Source organism: Carassius gibelio, chromosome B16 (assembly GCF_023724105.1).
Source record: "Carassius gibelio isolate Cgi1373 ecotype wild population from Czech Republic chromosome B16, carGib1.2-hapl.c, whole genome shotgun sequence".
NCBI classification, from domain to species: Eukaryota; Metazoa; Chordata; class Actinopteri; order Cypriniformes; family Cyprinidae; genus Carassius; species Carassius gibelio.
In genome coordinates, this window is record NC_068411.1 from 26,545,574 (window position 1) to 26,566,909 (window position 21,336).

At 34.3% G+C, this 21,336-nt stretch overlaps 1 protein-coding gene and 1 long non-coding RNA gene across 5 annotated transcripts in view; one reads left to right on the forward strand and one right to left on the reverse strand.

The window, feature by feature from the left end:
* Nucleotides 1-17,875, forward strand: part of LOC127975467 (disintegrin and metalloproteinase domain-containing protein 22) — a 60,396-nt gene extending 42,521 nt beyond the window's left edge. The window contains exons 15-33 of one of the 4 annotated variants that reach the window (XM_052579575.1): nt 1,611-1,710; nt 2,460-2,531; nt 2,612-2,704; nt 2,791-2,871; nt 3,520-3,570; nt 3,763-3,826; nt 4,153-4,258; nt 4,466-4,585; nt 4,660-4,828; nt 5,662-5,773; nt 6,915-7,005; nt 7,274-7,327; nt 7,735-7,935; nt 9,136-9,236; nt 9,334-9,400; nt 11,113-11,199; nt 12,761-12,884; nt 14,210-14,262; nt 14,471-17,875. In XM_052579575.1, coding sequence (XP_052435535.1) covers nt 1,611-1,710; nt 2,460-2,531; nt 2,612-2,704; nt 2,791-2,871; nt 3,520-3,570; nt 3,763-3,826; nt 4,153-4,258; nt 4,466-4,585; nt 4,660-4,828; nt 5,662-5,773; nt 6,915-7,005; nt 7,274-7,327; nt 7,735-7,935; nt 9,136-9,236; nt 9,334-9,400; nt 11,113-11,199; nt 12,761-12,884; nt 14,210-14,230 — 1,714 coding nt within the window. In that variant the 3' untranslated portion in view covers nt 14,231-14,262; nt 14,471-17,875. Of the gene's footprint in view, nt 1-1,610; nt 1,711-2,459; nt 2,532-2,611; nt 2,705-2,790; nt 2,872-3,519; nt 3,571-3,762; nt 3,827-4,152; nt 4,259-4,465; nt 4,586-4,659; nt 4,829-5,661; nt 5,774-6,914; nt 7,006-7,273; nt 7,328-7,734; nt 7,936-9,135; nt 9,237-9,333; nt 9,401-11,112; nt 11,200-12,760; nt 12,885-14,209 lie in introns of all 4 variants that reach the window. The other 3 variants (XM_052579577.1, XM_052579576.1, XM_052579578.1) reach the window with 3 other exon arrangements.
* Nucleotides 17,856-20,763, reverse strand: LOC127975508 (uncharacterized). The gene is made up of 5 exons (XR_008157535.1): nt 20,273-20,763; nt 20,028-20,183; nt 19,815-19,906; nt 19,155-19,308; nt 17,856-18,477 (listed from the first exon to the last, which is right to left on the reverse strand). It is a non-coding gene; the product is annotated as an uncharacterized LOC127975508 (long non-coding RNA).
* Between the last annotated feature and the right edge of the window lie 573 nt (nt 20,764-21,336).

The following is a 21,336-nucleotide window of genomic DNA, read 5'->3' on the forward strand; positions in this document are numbered from 1 at the left end:
AGAAATTTAATTTAATAATAAACTATTGATATATGACCCTAGATCACAAAATCAGTCATAAGTCGCATGAGTATATTTGTAGCAATAGACAACTATACATTGTATGATTCAAAATTATAGATTTTTCTTTTATGCCAAAAATTATTAGGATATTAAGTAAAGATCATATTCCATGAAGATATTTAGTACATTTCCTACCGTAGTATATCAAAACTTAATTATTGATTAGAAATATGCATTTCTATGAACTTTATTTGAACAACATTAAAGGTGATTTTCTCAATATTTAGAATTATTATTATTTTATTTTATTTTATTTTTTTTGCAGCCTCAGATTCCAGATTTTCAATTAGTTGTCTTTCAGCCAAATATTGTCCTATCCTAACAAACCATTCATCAATGGAAAGCTTATTTATGGTATTAAGCTCTCAGATGAAAAATGACCCTTATTACTGGTTTTGTGGTCCAGGGTAACATATAATCAATTAAAATCTCAGCCGGTACTTAAAGTGAATGTTTTGGGTCAGAAGGGGTTCATCTGACAAAGAGGTTTGGGAATCGCTGTTTAAGGGCGTAAATGTCTTCATTTTCATAAACTTTGTATTAGGAGCACTTCTTGGGTTTATTTGCCTCTTTGAGATGAATTGCTTGTTGTGTTCCTCGTTTGTAAGTCGCTTTGGATAAAAGGGTCTGCTAAATTGTAGATATGAATTCATTTAGCAACTGTTTATATATACTGCAATACACTACACATCCACATAGTTGAAAAAGTCAAGATCTGCCTGTAAACACAGGGAAATGACTGATTCTTACAACCTATGGTATTTTTTACAAATCTGGTTGCTCTGGCCATTGTGTTGGTTCGTAAGCTGTGTTTTATTGTTCTTTGTGTCTGAGTCCTGCCCTCTGCTGGTCTGAATGAAACAGAGTCAGTAGCCACGTAACCATTTCCCCATCTAACCAGACTGATGTTTACAGGACATTCAGTGTGACCAGTTCACATTAATCTTGCTCTTTATCCCAAGCCCATATTTATTAGCAATAATTTGCTCCCATGAGAACTTTTCAACAGTGACCATGTTTACATAAATATATTGTTTTGGAATTTGGTCATATTCTGATTATTTAGAGTATATGTCATGTAAATGTGATTTAACTTGATTGTCACAAACCAATTTGAATAAAGCAGGTGGCATTTCCCCGTAATAATGGTAAATGCTTTTTATTTGTAATTGGAATATCATGTTCATTTACATACACATATAGCCATAGAAAATGTATTCTCTGTTGGTAAGGGCCTCCAGTATTTCCACACAGGAGTAGTGGGAAAGAATCGGCATATCTTAGTTTATTTATAATATTACTTCATGTGCAGCATTCTGGAATTGTTTTCAAAATAAGAAAACAATTATATAATAATCAGAAAACAATGTGCATGTAAACGTGGTGACTGAGGTAAGAATTGTTACTATTCAGTTTAAGCTCTATGAGACTTTGATTAGCATTACAAACACTTTTTTTATAGCCTGTCTCAGTGGTTGTGTGAATCAAAGTGGGTGGAAATAAAGTTCGGCAGTGTGACTCTAGTGCCTTGTGGTTCTCTCTAACAGCTTCTACTTGCCCAAGAGATTTTCTGACTGTAATGTGGAAGAGTATCATGATTTCCTGAACAGTGGAGGTGGTGCGTGTCTCTTCAACAAACCATCGAAGGTAAACCCTCTTCAGTTCTGTCTGTGTGTTCATGGCAATCACTTTGCTTAGTACGTCACCAAACCCACACAGAATGTGCTCCCAGAGAACTCCAGAAAATGTGCCAGGGATTTCCACAAAATTGAAATGCTTATCATTCGTTTAGGGTCAGGAAGATTTTTTTTTTTCAAAGAAATGTATATTTTTAATTCAGAAAGAATGCATTAAATTGATCAAAAATGACAGTAAATATTTTTTATGATGTTACAAAAATTGCAATTCAAATGCAAAAGATTTGTATTTTAAATAAATGCTGTTTTTAACTTTATATTCAAAGAAAAAGTTAGTCAATTAAATTCACAGTGTTCACAAAAATTTTAAGCAGCACAACTGTTTTCAACACTGATTATAATCAGAAGTTTCTTGAGCACAAATCAGTATATTAGAATGATTTTCGAAGGATCATGTGACACTGAAGACTGGAGTAATGATGCTGAAAATACAGCTTTGTATCACAGGAATAAATTACAAAGGATAAATTTTAATACTATTACAGAATTTTACTATTTTACTGTATTATATAAGATATAAGTATTAGATGTTCTTTCAGTCACTCTCCTTTTATTTTATTAAATTTGTACTGAATTATCATAACCAAAACATAGTTCCAAACTGTTTGCTTTCTAATTGCATATGAAGAACAATATCTGTGCATAATAATAGTGCAATAAATGAACAAATGAAAATAACATCACTTTTCTGTTCTGTAGCTCTTGGATCCTCCAGAGTGCGGAAATGGTTTTGTGGAGGCAGGAGAGGAGTGTGACTGTGGAAGCCCAGCCGTGAGTGATCTTACATCAACATCATGATCACATTAATCTGACACTTCTTACGTAATCTGTTTTTTCCTGTCTTTCTGCAGGAGTGTGCTAGAGAAGGAGAGAACTGCTGCAAGAAATGTATGTTGACTCAGGGAGCCAAATGCAGTGATGGTCTCTGTTGTAAGAACTGCCAGGTAGGCGCTGAGTTGTACAAAACTCTGTATCCTTCTGTTTGTGTGTGTGTGTGTGACTTTTAATGATAATTGTGCTGTCTCTATAGCTGGAGTTTATGGGTGTACTTTGTCGTGAGGCTGTCAATGATTGTGACATACCGGAAATGTGCACTGGGAACTCCAGCCAGGTGAGGGCACTGTTACGTACATCTTACAACACATCATACAGAAAAGGAATGGTAATCGTACAAAAAAAAAAAAAAAATTAAATGCTTAAAATGTACTAAATCTCAGACCATCCAAAATGGAGATGAGTTTGTTTCTTCATCTGAACAGATCTGGAGAAATTTTTCATCACATTACTTTCTCACTAAAGGATCCTCAACAGTGAATAGCTGCCGTCAGAAGTCCAAACAGCTGAAAAAACCCCCCCAGAACAATTCATTTTTCATCATCATTTTTTGCACCTTAATATTTTTATTCTGTTTAATGGCATGGCAGTCATTTAGTAATCAAGATATTGCTTCTGGTTCATGTCAAACACTTTGCATTATGGAATACACTATTACTGTCTAAGTTAAAAATATTGTGAATGTTGATGCTTTAATAACAAATATTTATCGGGAGCGTGAATGCTGGGATTTCATAAATTTAATAGAGAAAAAAAGTAATGTAGCTAGTAATGTAACTAATTACTTTTGAAATAAAGTAATCAGAACAGTAACGTGATTTACCTTTAAAAAGTAATCAGTAATTTGATTACATTTTCAGAGTAATTTGCCCAACACTGATTATAAACATGCTTTGAAGTGTAAAACTAAATATATTCTTCACAGTGTCCTCCAAACCTGCACAAGATGGATGGGTACACGTGTGAGAAAGATCAAGTGAGTTTATATATATATATATATATATATATATATATATATATATATATATATATATATATATATATATATATATATATATATATATATATATATATATATAAATAAATACAGTCATAATTTAATATTCATTATTTTACTGTCACTCTAACCTATTTGTCTTCATTTCAACCCATTCATCTCACTTTTTAGGGAAGATGTTTCAATGGCAGGTGCAAAACCAAGGACAGACAGTGCAAATACCTCTGGGGAGAGAGTGAGTGACAGTGTTGTTTTAATATTATTTATAAGCCATTACATTGTTTATTATTATTTTGTTTTGTTTTGTTTTTCTTTTAACATTTTATATTTCATTTTAATTTTATAATTTGAGCAATTTTGTTATCTTAATGTGTAATTTTTATTAGTTGAATTTGTTAGTTTTTTTTAATTAATATATAATTGTTTTAATCATATTTTAATGTGTTCATTCTTCTTTTCTATTTGGCTTTAATTTATTTGATTCATTTTAGTACGTAAACACTGATTTTAGTAGGTGGTTCTGATGTAATTATGATTAGTGTGATGCTTCTGTTTCTAAAGAAGCAACATCGGCTGACAAGTTTTGCTATGAGAAGCTCAACATTGAGGGCACAGAGAAGGGCAACTGTGGACGAGACAGAGACACCTGGATTCAGTGCAAAAAACAGTGAGTTTGACAGTCAAACCACACTGATGGGTTACTAAGTTTCTAAATAAGAGTAACATGCTTTCTATACCTCAAAAAGTGTATGTGTTTGTCTATAATTTCACTTGCGAATTTTAATTTTCCTATGTTTTTTCTAATTTATTATGGAATTACCTTAGTTGTATGTGCTCTATCTAGACTAAAACGTGTGCATGTGTGTGTATTCAGGGATGTACACTGTGGATACCTGCTGTGCTCCAACATTTCTCCTGCACCCAGACTAGGAGAGTTACAGGGAGGATTGACATCTTTCTCTGTGGCACAGCACAGCGCCTCTCTGGACTGCAGGTACACACACAAACACACACTCACTTCAGCTTTCTATCTGACTCATTTTCCTAAAGTGAGTTTGAATGTTTCAGTGGAGGGCATGTGCTGATTGACGGCGACACTGATTTGGGATACGTAGAGGATGGAACGGCGTGTGGGACGGATCGCATCTGCTTTAATCACAAATGCCTCCAAGTGCAGGAATTCAATTTCAGCACGTGCCCTGGCACCAACGAAAGGGTGATCTGCTCCGGACATGGGGTGAGAGATTGTGTGTGGTGTGAACTGAGACAGTTGTGTCACCCGCTGATCCACGTTTCACATGCACATCTGTCAAATGGCATGAGTACATTTAGAAGAAAATTTGAACTGCTTTATGATGTGAATTAGTATTTTCTTATGTATTGTGAAAATGAATGTGCCACATAAAACTAAGTGGGGGGAAGATGACCTGACAGCTCTCCATCAAACAGAGAAACTTCATATTGATAGAAAAAGAAACACCGCTGTTACTTTATACACACTGTGTAGTGTGTACAACATACTACATAAAAGTTACAGCTAATTGTGACATTGTAATAGGTTTATGTGAAGATCCACTTAAGTTAAAAGTTACAAGAATGTATATGTTCTGTAATAATTTAGGCCTAATAGCACAAATATTACAAGTAGCTGTATTAATATATTTTTTTAAATCTAGAGGCATCAGTATCAGTATTTGTATTGTTGATACTGGCCTTCATTCATTGTACTTAATAAAACAAAACAAAAAATGTTGTTAATCATTAATATTTAATGAATTGACAGCACTAATTTTAATTTTCTATATTTTGTATAAATGTACAAATAATAAAAAGCCAGTGATAATTATCAAAATGTAAGAAATAAACTAACTTTTAAATAACATAAATTATACTTTGGGCCAGACTGAACTCTTCCAAGTGCTTTATTTATATTTGGTTGATATCGAATATGTTTGATACCCCTGATATGTAATAAACAATTCAAGTCCCTGCAACTTCTTTCATTGTAGTGAAAGATTTAGTTAATTGCTGCTGTGTTTTGGTTTATCTGTGTGTGTGTTTGTGCTGTAGGTGTGCAGTAATGAGCTCAGGTGTGTGTGTGACCTGGGCTGGGCAGGTGAGGACTGTAACTCCACCTCTCCTCTGAGTTACCTGCTGGTGCGACCTACAGCCAAAACATCAGGTATGCCAAACTTTCATATTTGCTAAGTCTTCACAAGAGGGTGACTTGCAGAACCAGTTACACTGTTTGGAGAACCTTTACCAACACGCATTAAAAAGCATCTTATGACACATGTCCAAGAGAAACAGACATCCAATGCCTACAGCTTAAAGCTTAAAGATTTGCCAGGTCTGAGCACATTTCAAAAGTCACTTGTATTAAATGGATACATAAATCGATTTTGCCACTAGGAAGGTGTTCTCTTGAGCACAATATAAAACAGTGGCACCAGCAATATTAACACACTGAAGGATTTTATTAAATCATTTTCATTTATTTAGTTAAAAACAGCTTAGAATTGATTGATTATTTACACAATTTTTACATTAAATGAATTCTTAAATTAAACATTTTGCATCTACTTGACTGTTAAATTTTGTCGTTCCTGTATTTGCAAACAAAAACAATTGTAAGCCATTTCAGAGCAAATTCATAAACATTTATTTAACAAATATATATAAATATTTATTTATTTATTTTTTGTAATATAATATAATATATGGCGGATGAAAATCTCAAGATAGAATTTTTTTCATTAGTCTGTTGTTCTTCTGTTCTGTTTTCATATTCATGTTCAGCAGTTCATTCACCACTTGCGCACATTTCACACGCTTTTAATTTCTCTTTTTATTTCTCTGTTTCATGGCTTTTGTTTATACGCACTCGTTCATTGTGGACAGGCTCATGTCTTTTGCTGGAGTGACAGTGAGTTTAGATTTGAGTTGTTGTTTGTTGTCGTTTTGTCGTTCACTCACCCCATCATTCCTCCGTGTTTCTGTCTGAATGAAAGCTGGCAGTGTTTACCTGCTGTGCTGTGTTGTTATAAACCTTGTCATATACCCTGTTTTATAGATATTATTTGAATGGATGCCTTTAACATAAAACCTCCGTGGACAGAAAGAGTCATAATCTTTATCTAAATCTTTTTTCTAGTTTTTGTTATTATTCCAGATTAATTGTGGCATGCGATCAAATCCACAAATCAACCAAAGAAATTTAAGATTCTTCTTCTGTTTACACACAGATTAGTTTTGGTTTCCCCAGATGATTGCAGGTCAGTGTTGACTATGTCTACACATGAAATGCTCTGTTCCTCTGACAGGCATCATCACTACTAACATCATCATCGGGGCCATTGCGGGCTCTATCCTGGTCCTTGCACTGATTCTAGGCATTTCTGCATGGGGATACAAGTGAGTCACATGATTACAGACCCCTCACTAGCAGAAACATTATTAAACTTTACTTAAAGTGATAGTTCTATCAGCATTTACCCTCATGTCATTCCAAACTTTCTTGTATTTAACTCAGAAGAAGATGGGCTATTATAAATACTATGCAACTTTTGGAGAAAACAGCTTATTGCATATACAGAACCAAATTATATATACAGATTTGTTCATTATTATGCTTTTCTTTTCTAACTGTGTATTGTGTTGTTGTCTTTTCTCCCCTTTGAAGGAGCTACAGACAGCGTCAGTATGTTGAGTCTGAAGTACACAGAAGATTCTGTCGGTTTGTCTACCCTTTTCTTCATTTTATAACTGTTTTTATGTGTCATGCAATACTGTGAAATTCTAGTACAATAATAAAAAATAAAAAAAACATATTTCGGTTTAATATATTTTAAAAAGTAATTTATTCCTGTGATGCAAAGCTGAATTTTCAGCAGCCATTACCCATTACGCTAGTCTTCAGTGTCACATGATCCTTCAGAAATTATTTTTTTATGAAAATAATCTTCAGACTAACAGCATTTATTTGAAATGTAAATCTTTTGTAACATACTGTCTCTTTTCAGTTTGATGATTTAAAGAAAATGATAATCTTACTTCCCCTAAACTTTTGAATGGTAGTGAAATGTGATCAGATTTAAGTTTTCCCAGCTCAGTATTCAGAACAAACCTTCTTCGTTTTGTCAGTCAAATGCCTCCGGGTGATTACGTGAAGAAGCCTGGAGACGGTGATTCCCTGTACAGTGATGTGCCGCAGGGCGTGAGCTCAAACTCCGGCAGCAGCTCCAAGAAGAGGTCTGCTTACCTGTCTCACCTCCAGATCAACACCTGCTCTTTCACCCCCTCAATCCCTTCCATCAGCCAAAACATCTGTCTGTTCGGCTTCAGGTGTGCTTCATCTCCATCTCCATCTTCATCGCTTTCCTGCTCTGCTAACAACTAGTGTAACATTTTACCTTGAGAGCTCAACAGACTTAATGGAGTTCCCATATATGTTTCATTTAAGTATCAACTTTGTCTCGAATGCTTCCGGGGAAAGACTTTGGTGACTTAATGAGACATATTGTGAGATAAAGTAAAAGATTATAGCTATGAAAGTAATGTTGCTCATACATAATTTGATGAGAAATGCTAAAGTTCATACTTAATGCATCTTTGCGAAACTGAACACGGTTTGAGAAATTGTGATCTCTTCTCAAACTCTAGATGACACGTGAGATTAATGGGGTATATTCCTCTGAAAAAAACATCTTTAAAAAGAGCTATATTATTAAAAATATGAAATAATTTCAGTGTTATTTGGCATAGACTTCTTTAGAATAATCTGTGCAGTTCCTTCTACAGGACATATTTTATTTGTCAAGACTTGCAGGTTTTTATTCCTTCTTTGATGACTTCTCCGTTGCAGGTTTGTGCTCAAAACTGTCTGTTTGTCTTTCTCTTGGTCATTGTTAAAGTCCTATCAGGCTCTTGTATTATTAATACCGGGACAGTAAGTAAGTCAGTGTCTTCATGGTGTCCATCTCCATGATCTCATGCTCATCTTGCTCATTTCAGTGTGTTTGTTCTGCTTATCACAGTGGTGTGGGTCATTCCTGCTTTACAGTATCCTCTGATCTCTGCAGTGTTTTAAAAATTATACTGTAGTAAGATGTAAAGTAATAAGAAAGAACTTGTCAAGATTAACGGATAAAAAGTGAAGTTGTAGTGGAAGTGGAAAACCTATAAAATGATAATAAATTATGACAATATTTCAAAGACAAAATATGATTGAAGGAAGGATAGGGAAGGAGAAATTAAGAACCCCTTGCAATATTGCTTTAAATGCATTGGGCATGATAGTTTGCACCACAAAGAGATATGGGGAAAACACACACACCTAATTGTGTGTTAAAATAAAGCAACAAGCTGGTATGATGTCTATCTTTAATAACAGTGAGTAAACATTAAAATGTACTGGAAGGAAATATACTGGAAAACTTAGTAGGAATGAGCCACATGACGTCTTTGCCATTTGTTTTCCTCATACAGAACCCTTTTAATATCTGTAACTGCATTGTGAGAATTTCTCTGTTCTTTGGTCTGAAGATCTAATGGTCTTTCTCACTCCTGGAGTGAAAGAATCCCAGATGCCAAGCACATCTCTGACGTCTGTGAAAATGGAAGACCCAGGAGCAACTCATGGCAAGGTAACGCACCCATCAACACATCCACTCAAAATGGCAGAGATTGCATCAGATTATTCTCAGCATTCATATCATGTGTTCTCCTCCTCTGTCGATGCAGGAAACGTCACAGGGACCCGTAAGAAGCTCAAGGGAAAGAAGTTCCGTCCTCGCTCCAACTCCACAGAGTAAGAGATGCCGTAAAACTCTATGCCATTTGTCATTACTACAGTCCAAACAATTTTACTGTTTGGAGTAAATGTTGGTTTGTTTTTGGTGTGCATTGGTTTAACCTCTGGAAATGGCACGTTAAAACTGACCTGCACGTCTGTCATCATCTGTAGGAACACAATATACACTCTTGATTCGGATTTCAGTCTGATGCTTGTTTCTACACCTGAACTTTTTTTTTTCAAATGCATGGGACAAACTGACCACAACTGAAACAAAAAACAACATGCAGCTGAGCTACACAAATACTACAACTTTATCTCGAGCAAAACATATTTAGAAATGCATTCCGTAGTAAGCAGCATTGCATTATGCTTAATTTAAAGGAACAGATCACTGAAAAATAAATCATCATTCACTCATCATGTCATTCCAAACCTGTATGACTTTCTGTTGATGCTTTATATACTAAACAACTTAATGATAAGGGACTGTTAAGATATTAAGAAGTAACTTAAAAAAATAGTCAGTATGACTCATACACTATACTCAAAGATATTATCTATATTCAGATTGCGTACTTATGTACTACATTATGACGCTTTTTAGTATAAATAGTGCAAGTAGTGTGTTCACACTGAAAATTCCGAAAAGAAAAAGTGCACTTTAAATACCCCGATGATGCACTTAACCGAAAAAAAAAAGAAAAAAAGTTTAATGCACTAAATTGGTTCCAGCTTTGTTATGTACAGTAGGGGGAGGGTCTATCAGACTCAGATTATTAATTTATTAATTAATGACAAAATAACCTCATGTAATTACACTACATGGTTGAGTACATAGTGTATACTGTAAGTTCATAGTGATATTAGGAGATCTTAATTTAAGTCTAATTACTGATAACCTTAATCTCTGCAATAACTCTTAAATCTAATTTACATACATCTATTCAATCTTGATGATTTAAGAAATATTATATATTGTAGAAATATTTGTTTAATATTACTGCGTAAACTGTGATGCATTATGTTTCAGGATTTCTTTTATGAATATACAGTCTTTCACTTTTGATCAAAGCATCCTTGCTGATTTAAAGTGTTCAGTTATTTAAAAAAAAGCTTACTGACCCCAAACTTTTGAACAGTAGTATGTAAACTTTGTTCGAATGAGAAAGTAGTGCTAAAGTAAGGGGAAGATGTCCATCTTATACAACTTAAATTTAATTGTTTGCATTTTAAAAGTTCTTGTATGGCTTTGAATACAGCGCACAAGTTTATTCTGTTTTTGTCATTTTAGATATTCGCCAGCCCCCATTTCACTTCCACTTCAATGGAAAATAACATTTTGCTTTGTGTTCCACTGAAGAAAGAAAGTCAAATAGATTTGGAACAAATGATGACAAATTTGACATTTTCAGGTGAACTAAGGTCAGTTGGTTGCTGACGTTTACAGCAGCAGTTTTCTGTAGAGTCTTGAGTTTTTCTGTCCTCCACCAGTCATAAAGTGAAAAAGCTTCATGATATCTGTGTAGGTGCTGTAGTCTCAGCTGCTGTCTGATCTCTCACCTGCATCTTGGATCGTAAAGAATTTCAGTGCTGCTGCTGTCTTTTACCAACCTCCTTCTTTATCCTGTTTCTCCTATCTCTCCTGTTCTTTCTCTTCTCCCCCTACCCTTCCCTTTCTCTATCTCTCTGTTCACCATCGCTCCTTCCCCATCCTCCTCCTGCAGGTATTTAACCCCTCGCGTCAAATCAGAGTATTATGTAACTAAATGGGTAGAAGATGTGAATAAAAACACTGAAGGACCTTATATTAGGTACAATAACATCAGACTGTATTATATCTGTCCCTATTCATCATTTTCCCTCCTCAGTTGTTCGTCTCCTTGACCGAATATCATTTTTCAGAGATGAGATCTGAGTTTTAGGGTTTGAAGAGCACTTGCTGGCAGAAACGACACGAATCCTCTCAAAATCAAATATTCATTTCAATGTATTTGTTTCTTTTTGAATTAATCATTTATTATTCCATTCCAAGAAGTCATCAACAGATACACTAGAAATTAAACTGCAATATCACATTAGAGAAAGTATTTTTTTTAAGTAGTGCACTGTAAATGCACAACACTTTTACAGTTATACAACGGGTGAAAGTATTTCCATATATCTAGTGCTTTGTAAGCATAAATCATATATGTTTGTCCTTAGAAATCTTCCATTTATACTTCACAATAAAGGAAGACTGAAGGCATTTGATGATCAGTGCATAATTTGATGTAAACTTCGATAATCATGTGATGCAAGTATCCAAGAATGGCTGTCATATGATCATCTCGCAAAACCAAGAACATGTTGAGATAAGATTTCAGTCCAAAATCAACCGAAATAACAAATTATGTTTTACATAGAAAATATTTGTAGGACCATTAAGATTTTTGTTGCATTGTGACAATAGTTCAGTGACAAAAAGGACATTTAATTATTGTAATGCAAATAAGTATTAAAAAATATATGTTGTAAAGCAAGTATACATCATATTACATTTTTTTTACAACCTTTAATTTATTTGAATTTAAATAAAAAAATATTACAGTAGTTCTGTCAATGTAGTACAACTGACTATGAATGAAAACACCAGTGAGTTATATTAATAATAAAAAATAAAACAAGTATTTTGGGGGTGAAATGTGTGGGAAATATTAAACATCATATTGTTTCTAAAAATAATTATATATATTTGATATGTCTTTATCATATGTATCAATATTATGTAATAAGTTTTACTCAACATAATATTTTCTTTTGATTTTGGACTGAGATATAGCTAGGGTGTGTTTTTGTAAGAATCACTTAGTGCTCTGTGTAGGTTGTTGTATTTGTGCATCTGTGTGTGAACATCAAAAGAGCAAACCAGCCTCATTGATTGTAGTTGAAGTTCTGTGTTTGATTCGTCCTTCACTGTTCTGTCCCTCTCTGCATGCCGGCCGCTGCTTAACGTGTGTCGCTTTTGCACTCCATGATGTCATCATCGTTAGCTACCATAGTCTCCGTGACGATGATCACATGTGTCTGTCCTGATCACCTCATCATGTCCGCCATGTTTGTAAGCCCACATGACTCCGGGTATGTTTGTTCATTAAACATCCCTACAGCACTACACTGTGCTCGCAGTATCTGCCCAGCTTCACTCTCCAGTAAGAGCCAGTGGGTATTTTTGTGGCAAGGACTGATGAAGTTAGTGATTTTGGATGATGGCTTGTCGTGGAAACACTCCCTCTGACCTCACCAAGGGGTCAAAGGTGACAGCTCCATGTTTGTTAACGCTAGTATCCGGTTCACGCACTACAGTACTAACGTCACATCTCTCCGCTCTCTCAGGACACTGTCACCTGCCAAATCACCCACTTCTTCAACGGGCTCCATTGCCTCCAGCCGGAGATACCCCTACCCCATGCCTCCGCTTCCAGATGAGGAGAGGAAGGCCAACAGACAGAGTGCCAGGGTAAGACTAACCATATGTCAGGATCATTTTACTGTCATTAGCACATGATTCAATTATTTACACAGTTTCCTCAAAACAAAGATTTAGCTCTTTTGTTTTTCAAGGGGTAATTACACTACATTTTTCTTTTATTCACTAATGAGGAGAGCTTCCAAAACACTGCTTCAAGAAAATTTGTTTTTAATCAGTGGTACAGAACTTTCAAAATTCCAATGGTGCGCCACTAGATGGCGTCAGGGTTATTATAGTTAAAAAAAAAAAAAATGTTATTTGAATTAAAATAAATTTCTTATTTTCATTAAGCTTAACCTATGTTCTTAACTAAAATTTTAATTTAAATAAGGATGTATAAATATATAGACAATATACAAACCACAAAGATGAAAAAAAGACTAAAACTTTAACTAAAATTAACATCAAAGCACAAAGCAAAAATAAAATCTAATTCAAAATATTAATAAAAACTATAATAGAGTATTTAAATAATACTAAAATACTAATATAGCTTATGTTTTATTAACTCATCTCTGATTAGTTTTAGTATGTAGGTACATTTTATATTAATTGAATGCATTTTTATTCTTGTGTATAATAAATGTGTGTATAATACAAAAAGGAAAATCAAACTTAATTTCCTCTAATTGACTTGTTTGTCAAACCCTGCATACAAACACAAAACAGGGACTACAGATTAATACCATTTTTTACAGAACCTTCAATTTTTATGGTATTTAATTTAATTTGAAGATTGCATTTAATAGATTACCGTTTTATCAAAACATGCAATTGTTTTAAAGGTGTCATCAGTGTTTGTTGCATTTACATGATTTTGACCAGCAGGTACCATCCTATGATGTTTCGATTACTTTTGGAAAAAATGAAATTGGTTCAGTTGATTAAGAGCTTCGAAAAGCTTTGTTTTCTAATTGCTATTATTCACTAATAATATGAAGCACTTAGTTGAAAGTAAACTAGATACCCACAAGCCTGGGGTCATATTCATAAAACATTTGGAAGTAAAAAAAAATACATTTTAAGAAGTTTATAAAAATGTTTCATAGGTGCAATTATTGAAAATTTTCTTGAGAGAAATTCTTAAGTATTTACTCAAGAACATCTAATTTTGCTGCAGACTTTATGATTATTACTCCAATGTGCAGTCAGCACAATCATGCATACTTTTTTTATCATGACTGACTGGATGGAAGTTCAGTACAATTTTTTTTATCCACTGTTACTGTATTTTTTTTTTTTATAACTCATATTTATTAAGTCATATTTATTAGCAAGTTGTATTAATTTTGTCTGTGCGTGATCTGTTTCAGCTGTGGGAAACGTCAATATAAAAGAGCTCCTCGAAACTGGGCTGCAAAACTCCGTAAGGATTTCTCTGCTTTTGTATGAATGAGAAAATGAAATAAGTAATAAAGTAAGGAATTCAAATGGAGAAACAAGTAACGAGTGAATGGAAGAGTTGGGCATGGTCTCCTCCGATCTCCGATAACATTTGTGGCATGGAGCTGTCTTACCTTGGATGTGGAGAAGTGCGGTATCAGTATCCCATTCCTGCTTTCATTCACAAACAGGACTCAGGAACACGATTTCATCACGAGACATACCCAGAATGACAGCCGATACAGAGACAACAGCAGCTACTCGTGCCCTTGTTAAACCACGCCCCCAAACACATGCTGTCTTGTGATTGGTTCCCTTGATGCCCGGGTGCAAGAAGCTCATGCAGGAGCAGGAAGTTAACTATTGTTTTGAACGCACGCTGTCACTGTAGAACCTACTGCTGTATGCATGAGAAAACATGTTTATCCATTCCTTGTAGTGTAACCATGTACAAATGTTTTAAGATCTTTCACTCAAGGGTGCCGCATGTATTGAAGGACAGCTTCGTAGGCCGTTAAGATTCAATCCCATGTCCACTTCACCAGAACATCATACATTCATATCTTCTCAGAGAACTTTGTACATATGTCATATAATTCAGAGTGAAATGTGAGGGTGTAGTATTTTTCGGTTTTTGAAGTTTGGTAGTGGAGAGCGTGGTGGAACTTTTTTTCTGCATTTAAGTGTCTGTCCTGTGATCACATCCCTAAATTCACAGAATTTGTTTCAAGACTAGTGCAAGCTACACAGAGGCACCATTTCATGAATTATGCGTCAGATCGTAACAACACATCGCAAACAACGATACTTTTGTAATGAGCACATTTCTGCTTTAGATTGAGTAAAGATTTTGCATTTAAAAGTCACGACTGAAGTGGAAATAGCCTCAGATATTTTTTTCCTACATGTGATGTAACCAAAAAAAAAAAAGGACAGGGACTTGGTTGTATTTGTTGGTACCATTGATGCTTTTGGCGAAAGAAAATTGTGAGAAAAGGGCGGAGCTTAAGTGAACTAAATGATAGAAGTCCAACATGCATCACCCTAGAGAAGAACAAGTTTTCATTTAAAGCTTTTATTGTTTCTGAATTTTAAAAATTGAAAGGGTAATTTTGACTTCTTATCTACAATCTTACATTTTTCGCAGAACTCTGATGAACTCAGAATTTTGCTAAAAAGTTTTAATTAGTATACTTTTGTTTTACTTTTTTGTTTTAGTTTTCTGTAATCTTGATCTTGAGGTCAAAACATTTTATCTGCTTGGACGAATTTTACGCATGAAGTTAAGATAATGGAATTTTTTATGTGTCATGGTGACTTCAGAAATCTGTGCTAGTGTCTGCATAAGTTATCTGATACACATAGTCGATTAGTTGTAAAGTGCTACTATAGGAGAGAAAATGAAATGAGCTTCTGAATCGTAACATGCATGAGGCCTTAATTCTCTGTTGGAGTTTCTAATGAGTTTTTCCCTCATACTCACAGCCGAATGTAATTCTTTCATTTCCTCATCATCATCATCATCATCATCTCACGTTATTTATAATTCTCTCGTAAGCATAAGGAATGTGATTCTAGCTGATTGTTTCGGGTACTTGGATTTTTGTGATTCATGCTGCATTCATGAAAACAACAAGCACAGATTTGTGTATCATCTATCCACACAAGTGTGTAGAGCTTACCTCTGCATTGATTATATTTTTTTCAGATTTAAATGTGTAATGTATTTTCAGTTGAAAAATAAGGTGGATGAAATGAACACGAATGGTAAAAGTTGATATGGAATTCAGAATCACGGAGGTAATAATAGCTGTCATGGTTTACGCGAGAGACTAAAACCCTGGAGATGTCTGAATGTAATGCTAAACATATTTCCTTGATAAATTATGAGGTTTAGGGGGGAACACATGTTGAGTTTTTAAACACATTCTCCCTGAATAACATGTACTGTATGTAGACTCGCCGTTATGAATCCATAATCACAGTTTTCTGATGTTGGTAGACGTTTGTTTACAGCATGACACTCTTCACGCTACAGTATCCCTCTGGTCATGTGACCATCCGGCCTTGATAGATTGCCTACTTCTGGTCAGTATTGTATTAGTAATGGCAGTTTTCATCTGTACATAGTTTGCTGTGCGTCGGCACTGATTTTTGCACTCTGCCTGTAATCCACGAATACTGTCCCGTAACATCGCCATGATGCATATGAGGTATTTTTAAGGTAACTTTGTACAGTCTTTCCCTCCTTCCCAGTATTACTACTTGTACATATTTAACCCCAACAACAATTAAGTGCTATAGAATGATTATTAGCGCAATAGGTTTTTGTGCAAACTGAGGTTTTTATTTCATTAACATGTCGCCTTTGTACATCACGTGGGACACTTGCCCTGTTTCTGTGTTTGTATTTGCAGTTTAAACACATCAGGAGACTGAACTCACACCAAGAACATGAACATTAACTCAGTAGTTTCTTTTCATAATAATAACTGACCATCTGAAGCAATACTCTCTGCTCACTGTGACCCTAACCTGTCCGAGACAAATGCACACTCATACTGGAATAAACAAGTCTGATGCCGGTCATTTTAATCGATTCATCGGGCAACTCATGATTGAAGGACACAACCAAAATACCTATGAATGTATTTAAGAAAATTCATATTTTGCACACAGCCACGCCCATATTGATAGCTATGGAAGCATGTTTTCACCACAGGATAGATAATAATGAAAGTAATTGCTTTTTCTCACAAAAAAAGAAAAGAAGAAATATTTTTCCACGCAATTCATCCTTTTTTTCCTCAGAATTGTGAGGGGAAATGTGGATTTGCGAGATATAAATTTAGAATTCTGACTTTCTTGCAATAAAGTACGTTAACATGTTAACGGAATAAAAATGGTAATTTTGCCAGGAAATGAGTAGGAATTGCAAGATAAACTCAGAATTCTCGCAAATTCAAAATTCCAAATTCTTTTTCCACCACTGCAGAATTAAAAATAAAAAGGTCAGTGCGACTTTTTTCCTAACAATTCTGAGTTTGTCACACAATTCAGACTTCTTTCTGGAAAAAGAGGAAAAACAATTAAGCTAATTGCTGCTGTTCATCTACCAATTCTCACAATTTCATATTTTTGGAAAAATACAAGTTTTTTAATCTGACCAATCTTTTTTTTTTTTTTTTTTACCTAGAATTGCAAGAAAAAGAATTGTGAGAATCTTTATATTTGTTTATTTTTATTCTATGTTGGAAACAAGCTGCTATAGCAATTTATCACACACACACACAAACTGAAATCCAGGACAGTGTTAACCCGAAGTGAGTTTTTTGTTATGTTTTGTTTTGTTTCAGCTGCAATATCATCTTTTTCACTCCTTCTGCGCAGGCAGCCGCTGTCTCACTCTCTGTTGTTTCTCTTGTGTTCTCATTTGACCGTGTACACAGTGTTGGTAATCATAGATTCTTCATGGCTGTTTTTGTTCATTGTGTGCTGTACATAGACTGACAATTCAAATGATAAATGCTCTTTTTTTCATACAGTATCCATTCAGTATTGTAATATATAAGATAAAAGTAAAACTTTCATTCAAATCTTGTCTCATGTGTTGTGTGCAAAAAAGTTCTCCTATACAAGTTCAGAATAATCCTCACTCTTAAATTCTGATTGGATGAGCCACAGCGTACAGTTAAACCAATGAACCACATCCATATTTTTTTTTATCTTATGACTGTTGCCAAGACATTATAAATAACTTGAGAGGTTGTGAGTTAGAGATGAATTCTTCAAAAGTGTGTAAATGTCCTAAAAAGTTTTTTAAATACACGCATGGCATTTATTACACCAGCAGACAGATATCTGGTCAATAATAACAACAAAAGATGATCATGTTTTAAAATTGAAATGTTAAAAATGATAATTTCATTATGCTTTTAAGAGAAAGCCAAATGATATCAAATATGATTTGACATTACCACACAGGCACATTCACAGTCCAGTCCTGAATTAATCGAAAATGAAACTTGGCACATGAGCCTCTGCCACCTGAAAAATCATTTCATGTAGTAGAATAATCATGTTTTTAAAAGAATTATGCAAAACCTCATAATAATATATCCTACATTTCTGGGCAGTTTAGTGTAACGCACATAGTCCTCCAGAAACATTAATGCTCCGACTACATCTGAAGGCATATCTGTGAGGAACAGAGACACAGTCAAACACTTCTGTCACTATCATACAGAAAAAGAAATTCATATCAGCTTTTTTTTTTCTTTTTTGGCATTACTATTTTCATGACAATTAAGAATATTTAACACCATGATGCAATCTTTTTTTCTTTTTTTTCTGTAATACAAAAAACATCAGTGTAGTATTTGTTGTGCTACTTTTGTGTAGATTATCAAAATGTTTCTATTACAAATCCGGGAATATAGACAGTATTATTTTGCTCAGTATATTTATATTTATTCTCTCTACATATTCATATTTATTATATTTTATATTATTTGACTCTATATAACTTGCTTAATTTTTATGTTATATTCTATATATTTTTACACAATGCACTTTTTTTTATTTCATAGTTTAATATTTTATAATAATATAAATTTAATTAGTCATTAGTTAATTCATTAACATTTTTATAGTAAAGCTTATCTACACAGCAATGTAGTACTTGTACAGACTTCCTGCAGATAAAACTGATTTTATAAATATTATAATTTAACATTATATTTTATAAATATTATATACTTTTTATAATTTCATCTTTTTATTCCATAATTGTAAAAAAAAAAAAAGTCCTAATAGTCCTAAAACAATTTTTTTCTTCAGTCCTTTACATGTTTTTGTTCCTCATCCATCACATACCTGGTGCACTGCTCCATTATGGAGTGAATAAACTGTCCGATCAGAGCCAGGAAGTGTTGGGTGTCTCTGGAGTGAAACTGTTTGAGCAGCGTCAGGAAACCCAACACCAGAGGAGCCCAGTCCAGCGGATCTGCAGCCTTCCTGCACGTCATCCCTGTGAAAACACCAACCGATACAAGCAGGATCATGTGACTACTACTACTTTTAATAAACTACTACATACTGGTAAAATGTACAGCCTGAATGCACTGTAAGTCACTTTAGATAAAAGTGTCTGCTAAATGAATAAATGTAAATTTAAATGTACTTTTAATCAAGAATGTATTAAATTGATCCAAAGTGAAAACAAATCATGGTTTCCACAAAAATATTAAGCAGCAAAACGGTTTCAACACTGATAATAAAAAGAAATGTAAATATCAGTAAATATTACAATGATTTCTGAAGAATCATGTGACACTGCAGACAGAAGTAACAATGCTAAAAATTCAGCTTTGCATCAACGGAATAAATTCCACTTTAAAATTTATCAAAATGGAAAACAGTTATTTTCAACTGTAATATTATTTCTGATCAAAAAAAGCCTCGTTGAGCATTAAAAAAGATCTTACTAATGCCAAGCATGTGAATGAATGGTGGCGTAGAAAGTCAGTCGCAGACCTTGGCTTGTGTTGTACTGCAGTTTTGGCAGCTGAGTGATGCTGACGAACACTGGAAGATGTCTGCGGGAGAAGCTAAAACCAGCCCAAGTGCTAAGAAATAAATAAGGAGGAAACATCATTCCCAACACGCAGCGAGGTGTTTCGAATCAAATTTGCAGGAGTAGTTCAGTTCATTAGCTATCTGCTGCCTCAAGATCTGCATCTGACCCACCTGTCAAAGGATCATTGATTGATCTGGAATAGTGATGCTGAAAAAGATGAATCCATAGATGAAAAGAAAGCAGCACCTTCATGATGGCTTCCAGATACGCTGGCCAGATCTTCTGGGTTTTGGCCACAGCGTTGATGTAGACTTTGCTTGCATTTGCTAAATATTAATGCGGAAACACAAATATATCAAGAATATTCTTGTGGATAGAAGTGTCAGATTTAAAGTAGGCTATCAAACACACTTACCCACAATGCCTTTGACGGGATTGACAGCCGTCAGCAGAGCTTTAAAGATGTCAACCACAGCTTTGTCCTTCAGGATGTTCCTCTGAAAGACTGTCAGAAAATTCTGCAATGAAGAAACAGAAGATTCCTGCTAAATCCTGCAGCTGATGTCACACAGGTGATGTCTCCATATTTCTGCTGGTCGCTCTTGTCTTTGAGTCTGAAAACTGCAGGAATAAATTCTGAGAGTCTGAGTAATTCTGCTATGATGGCATTTCCTCTGGACACGATCCTCAGGATGGCCTGACCACACAGGTTGTTCTCTGCCAGAAAGTCCACCATGATGAGGAAAAAAAAACAGCAGATCTGCTTTCTGATCAAAGCTTCATCCAGTCTCTTTAGGAGAGTGAAGCGATGCACTATAATAGTCAAAACCGCATATAAAATAGGTTAACATTATTAATTTATATATATATATATATATTTTTTTTAGATTCAAGTCACTCACAGTCACTCACTCTGCAGTACAGAACAGACACTTCCGAGCACATGTTTATTTAATTTTTCCTCAAACGAGTTCTTGATGTAAATTTAAGTTCAAGTTTATATGACATATTGTAAACGTTGAAATATATATATATATATATATATATATATATATATATATATTAAATATTTCAACGTTTACAATACAATACAATATATATATAAAAAGAACAGACACTTCCTGTTTACAAATCACGTGAGTGTCACGAGAAGAACTCATTGGTCGCTCCGCCAGGAGCTTAGGCTACATTGCTACGTTCTGTTCAACTGCTTCAAAATAAAAACTTCATGGTTGTCTATTCGAGTGATTCTTTAATAATTGTTTTATTATATGCCATTACCAAACCAGTTGCTAAGTATTTTAATTCAGAAACATTACCATTTTAATTTTATAAATTTAAAATGACTGCTAACTTTTTAAAATGTCATTATCATCATATGAAATATTGCCTAGAGGCTATATTTTCTTATATTAAAAATCCCATCAGTACACATAAATTATCCTGAAAATTTTGTATTTTTTTTGTTCAACATTTTAA